Source organism: Talpa europaea (genome assembly GCF_964194135.1).
Source record: "Talpa europaea genome assembly, chromosome: 10".
NCBI classification, from domain to species: domain Eukaryota; kingdom Metazoa; phylum Chordata; class Mammalia; order Eulipotyphla; family Talpidae; genus Talpa; species Talpa europaea.
Genome location: NC_140077.1, coordinates 19,108,223 through 19,113,668, shown reverse-complemented (window position 1 = coordinate 19,113,668; position 5,446 = coordinate 19,108,223). Strand labels below are relative to the sequence as shown.

The following is a 5,446-nucleotide window of genomic DNA, read 5'->3' as shown; positions in this document are numbered from 1 at the left end:
CTCTTCCCACACGCTCTCAGTCTCCTTGGGTGACTCCTGGCTAGCGGTCGCCAGCTCGGCATTGTTCAGTTGTACTTCATTGACGAGTCCCCAGCTTTGTTTGTTGTACAAACTTTCTCCCAGTGGAAATGAGTCTTTAAATGACTCAGGTCTGGGGATAGAGCAGAGCTGGCTCTTATCCTTGCAGCTAACTGTTATTTCTTCTCTAGGAACAAGGATGGCCAGACTACCTGTGGCCGTGAGCCCTCCTCAGTGCTCCTGGGGCTGAGCTGGGATGGCAGCCATGGGGTTGCGTGGGCCCCAGTCCTGGTTGTTGAGCCTGCCAACAGCCGTGGTCTATGGCTCCCTGGCCCTCTTCATCTCTGTCCTGCACAATGTGTTTCTGCTCTACTACGTGGACACCTTTGTCTCGGTGTACAAAATCAACAAAGTGGCCTTTTGGGTCGGAGAGGTAGGCCAGTGCTGGGGCTGGGGGCAGCCCACGTGGGGGTGGGGAGATTGTGCTGTGGGGTCCCACTCAGTTAGGAGCATGGGGCAGGCCAGGTTCCCCACCAAGTCTTGGCAAGAAAAGCTGGAGCTTTGGAGGCCTTGATGGCTCCTTCTCAGTGGGTGTTAGACCAGCTTTTTTGACCACTGTCCTGTAAACCATGCACTGTTCTGGGTATTTGCATGGATTACTCACGTGCATTGCTGTCAGCTGGGCTATATTTACTGACTGGGCCCTGGGCAGGTGGGAGTTTGATGGGGGCAGTGGCTGGTAGTGTGGGTTTTAGCAGAGGGACTGACATGAGCAAAGGTTTGCAGGAAGGAAAGCTGGGGCGATCTCTGAGGGGTGGGGAACAGGTTGGGGTAGGGAAGAGGAGAGGAGGCTGTGTGAAGCCTGCCTGCCACATTTCCCCTCTACCCACAGACCGTGTTTCTCCTCTGGAACAGCCTCAACGACCCTCTCTTCGGTTGGCTGAGTGACCGTCATTTCCTCAGCTCACAGCCCCGGTTTGTGTCTTGGGGACTGATAGTGGTTCTGACTCACCTCACCCCCTCCCCAGGCCTTGGGGGGCCCTGCCCATATCTGGGGTGAGGAAAGAAAGGGGGCCCATTTTCAGTGTTGTTAGGCTTCCTCTCTTCCGGAATTCAGGTGGGAGAAGGGGTCTTGACTAACTTGCCTCGCTCACCTGGGGAGAGATTTGCCCCGGCTTGGCTTGTCGTGTCCTTAGGACCGGGTGATGTGCCACTATCACTTGCTGCTCCTGGCAGATTCCCTTATCCCATCCCTGCTTGGGCCCATCACTGTCCCCAACCCTGAGAAATGGGCATCCCATCACCCTTTGGCCATCAGCCCTGAAGGCTGGCAAGTGGCAGAGGAGAGAGTGTGCCTACTGGTGGGTTGTGTTTCCTGAGCCAGAGGCCGAGGACTCAGGCTCAGTGGAACCACTATCCCTCCTCTGGGGCAGGGCAACTGGGCCTGCTAAGGCTGCAAGCACACCTCCCAACACCCCTCCTCTCCCTGGCAGGTCGGGCGTTGGGCTCTCTTCGAGGGCTGTGGTGCTGACACGGGTGCGGGCACTGGGCTGGCATGGGCCCCTGCTGGCACTGTCGTTCCTGGCATTCTGGGTGCCCTGGGCCCCAGCTGGCCTGCAGTTCTTGTTGTGCCTGTGCCTCTATGATGGCTTCCTGACGCTCGTGGACCTGCACCATCACGCCTTGCTGGCTGACCTGGCCCTCTCAGCCCACGACCGTACCCACCTCAACTTCTACTGCTCCCTCTTCAGTGCGGCTGGCTCCCTCTCTGTCTTTGCCTCCTATGCCTTCTGGAACAAGGAGGACTTCTCTTCTTTCCGCGCCTTCTGTGTGGCACTGGCCGCTGGCTCTGGGCTGGGCTTTGTGGGGGCCACACGGCTGCTGAGGCGGCGGGTTGAGGTGGCCGGCAGGGAGCCAGGGGGCCCGGCCATGGCTGTGGATGGTGGGTGAGTAGCCAGCCCCAGTCTCCCGGTTTCTGTCAGCACCCTCTGAGGCTGATTTCAACACTGGGTCCCCTGACTAATGGATGACTGCCCTGGGCGGGGAGGCTCTCATCCAGTCCTAGGCTGTTCTTGACTCCCCTGTGCCCCTTAGCCTGTGTGGAGAGGAGCTGATTGTAGGCCGTGAGGAGGCGGGAAGCATCACCTTGGGCCAGTATCTCCGGCAGCTGGCACACCACAGGAACTTCCTGTGGTTCGTGGGCATGGACCTGGTGCAGGTAAGGGGAGTAGACCCCCCACCTTCCTCCCCTGAGGTGGGGACAATCTCCTCAAAAGCTAAGAAATCAGTTCTAGGCCTCCCATGAGCACTGCTGGGTGATTGGATGGCAGAAACACAGGTTGGGTAGTTAGGAAACCTAGATTCTAGCACCATCTGAGCTCCCAGCTTCCTATGTGATTTCAGACAAGTCTCAGCCTCTCAGGCAGTGTCTATACTGCAAAGTGAGGATATGAAAAGGTGCCTTTTGGGGACTCTGTGACAATCTTTTAAAACACCAAGTGCCACACCTAAAACATGTAGTGTGTAAACTAACCATATTTTAAAATAGATTATTTTAATGCTATTAAGTTTTCTCATTAAGATATTTCCAAGTAAAAGGAAAAATCTTCTAATTGTTCTAGTGGCAATTTTATCATTTCTTGTAACATTTAGCAGAATTTAGATAAGCAGCAGGAATTTGGCTTTAGATTTTGCTCTGGCATGTTCCTTGTTTAGGGAATGGGGATGGAGGCTGCTCTTGCTGCCGAGGACCAAGGGACACGTGCTCTCCTGTTGGCTTTCGCCCTATTCCTGGCTGCCCTGGCACTGGCAGCCTCTCACTCCCCTCTTGGGTTGCAGGTCTTTCACTGCCACTTCAACAGCAACTTCTTCCCTCTCTTCCTGGAGCATCTGTTGTCAGACCACATCTCCCTCTCCACGGGCTCCTTCCTGTTGGGTGAGTGGGTGCATGGGCAGGCTGGACGGACAGAGGCTTGTACTCCGAACCTCTAGCCCAGCTGTAGGCATGGCTACTTCTCCAGCTGGGTGGCTGTGGGGGTCACTTTCAAGCCCCCAGCTCAAGAAGGGGCAGAGTTGATGGTGGGCCTGAGGCAGGTAGCGCGGCTCTCAATGCTGTCCTTTTGGGGATGGTACCACCTGCAGGCCGTGTGGCACAGCCAGGACTGTGAGTCTTCACTCTGGTTATTCTGGTTATAACTCTGGTTATTTAGGTGTGTTTTAACCAATCTATTTAGGTCTCCATTTTCCATCTGTTAAGTACAGGTAATAATAGTACTTATCTTAAGGGCTGTGGAGATTAAATAAAAGACACCACTGGGGTGTTTTAACTCAGAGGCTGGCACGTCTCTCAGTGCAAACTCTGATTTTGAGGGTTAAAATGTGGATCCTTGTGAGAACTGTGCCTGTTCTCTGACAAGGCCCCGCACCTTCTCCCCAGGCATCTCCTATGTCGCTCCCCACCTCAACAACCTCTACTTCCTGCCCCTGTGCCGCCGCTGGGGTGTCTATGCCGTGGTACGGGGTCTTTTCCTGCTCAAGTTGGGCCTGAGCCTGCTTATGCTGTTGGCTGGCCCGGACCACCCCAGCCTGCTCTGCCTCTTCATTGCCAGGTATGCCCTGCCCTCCCTCACCCCCACATCTCTGACTCATTCCTCACTCTTCCTTGCTCTCTCTCCCGGCAGCAACCGTGTCTTCACTGAGGGCACCTGTAAGCTGTTGACGTTGGTGGTCACTGACCTGGTGGATGAGGACCTGGTGTTGAACCACCGCAAGCAGGCAGCCTCGGCGCTCCTCTTTGGCATGGTTGCCCTGGTGACCAAGCCAGGCCAGACCTTTGCCCCGCTGCTGGGCACCTGGCTGCTGTGCTTCTATACAGGTAAGAGTCTAGGGGCTGGCAGAGCTCTCGAAGCTCCAGGGAGCACTGCTCACTTGGCACTCAAGTCCAGTGAAGGGGAGAGAATGCAGATGGCCAACAGGGGCTGTGCTGGGTTGTCCTGGGCTGCCACCCCACCTCTGGGGAGGGTGGAAGTGGAACTCTGTTTCTTCTGTTCTTTCAGTGGTTCATTCTTTCAGCAAATATGTAGAGAATACCTTCTCTGCCAGGTGCTACCCTTGGTGCCTCTTGGGTGATAAGTGAGATAGACAAGGTCTTTGCCATTATGGAGTTTATAGCTAGTCAGCGGGGTGGGTTGAGGTTGGCAATAAACAGCCAAAGAAGAAAATAGCAGGTAGTGATAAGTGTGATGGTAAAAATAGTGTGACTGAGAAGCTGCTTTGTGTGAATCAGAAAGGTCTCTCTGAGGAGGGACCTAGTGACACCTAGGATGTCCACTGAGTGGCAAGGATTGGTGTTGCAAGATCTCAGCAAATCCCAGACAGGGGCCACCCCTGGTGGTACAGCGGTTGAGAGTGCTGGGCTGTGAGGCTGCCCGCAGCCTCTGCAGCGCGGTTTGATCCCCGACCGCCAAGGGTCCCACGTGGTGTGACAGACCTCTCCTGCTGCGCCCGCTGCTCCCCTCAGCAGTGTATTTCGTCGGTCTGCCTGTTCTGTTCCCCACTCTGGCTCTGGTGAATTCTCTCACCCTCCCGCACTTCTGACTGTACCCAGTGCTTGTATAAATAAATAAATAAATCTTTAAAAAAAAAAAAAAAAAGCCCAGAAAGGAGTGGCAAGTGCAAAGGCCTAAGATATTGGAAGTGGTTAGAAGGTGAGGCTGGAAGAGGGAAGAGGACACTATAGATTGCAGCACGGTTAGGATTTTTCTCGGCGCAAATAGGTTTGTTTTTAAAAGCTGACTCTGGCTGCTATATGGAAAATGGATTGTGGGAAGGCTGTGACAGAGGCAGTGGAGGCTTGTACGAGGGTGGCCCTGGGAGTGCTAGAAAGAAGTGTTTGCATTTGAGGTGTGTTTTGGCATTGGGGAAGGTGAAGGTTGACTGTTACAAGTGATGAACTTAACCGACGAATGCAGGATGACTTTGAGGGTGTTGGCCCATGTTACTGGGTGGATTCACTAAGAAGGGAATGGCAGAGGGTGGGGTGAGAAGCAAGTTTGGGGAAGGAGTGAGGAATACTATTTGGACATGTGCATGTGACAGAGATGTGGTGACGTGGCTTCAGAGGAGACTAGGGCTGACCATGTTCTTCCTGCGTGCTCTTGTCCTAGGTCATGATCTCTTCCAGCAGCCCCCGCTCACTCCTGTGGGGAGTGCCCAGCCCTGGCCAGAGCCCCCGGCCCCACCCCCAGCGCAGGCCCCCACGCTCCGCCAGGGCTGCTTCTACCTGCTGGTGCTTGTGCCCATCATCTGTGCTCTGCTGCAGCTGTTCACCTGGTCCCAGTTCACGCTGCATGGGAGACGCCTGCACATGGTCAAAGCCCAGCGCCAGAACCTGTCCCAGGCCCAAACCATGGACATTAAGACAGTGTGA

The 5,446-nt window shown here is 54.9% G+C and overlaps 1 protein-coding gene across 1 annotated transcript; it reads left to right on the top strand.

Moving 5' to 3' along the window:
* Positions 1-283: 283 nt before the first annotated feature.
* On the top strand, positions 284-5,446 carry MFSD13A (major facilitator superfamily domain containing 13A; the record flags this gene model as incomplete). The annotated part of the gene is made up of 8 exons (XM_084244990.1): positions 284-451; positions 911-993; positions 1,512-1,964; positions 2,113-2,236; positions 2,857-2,953; positions 3,455-3,626; positions 3,699-3,892; positions 5,184-5,446. The coding sequence occupies 8 exons, from the start codon at positions 284-286 to the stop codon at positions 5,444-5,446; spliced, it is 1,554 nt and encodes a 517-aa protein (XP_084101116.1).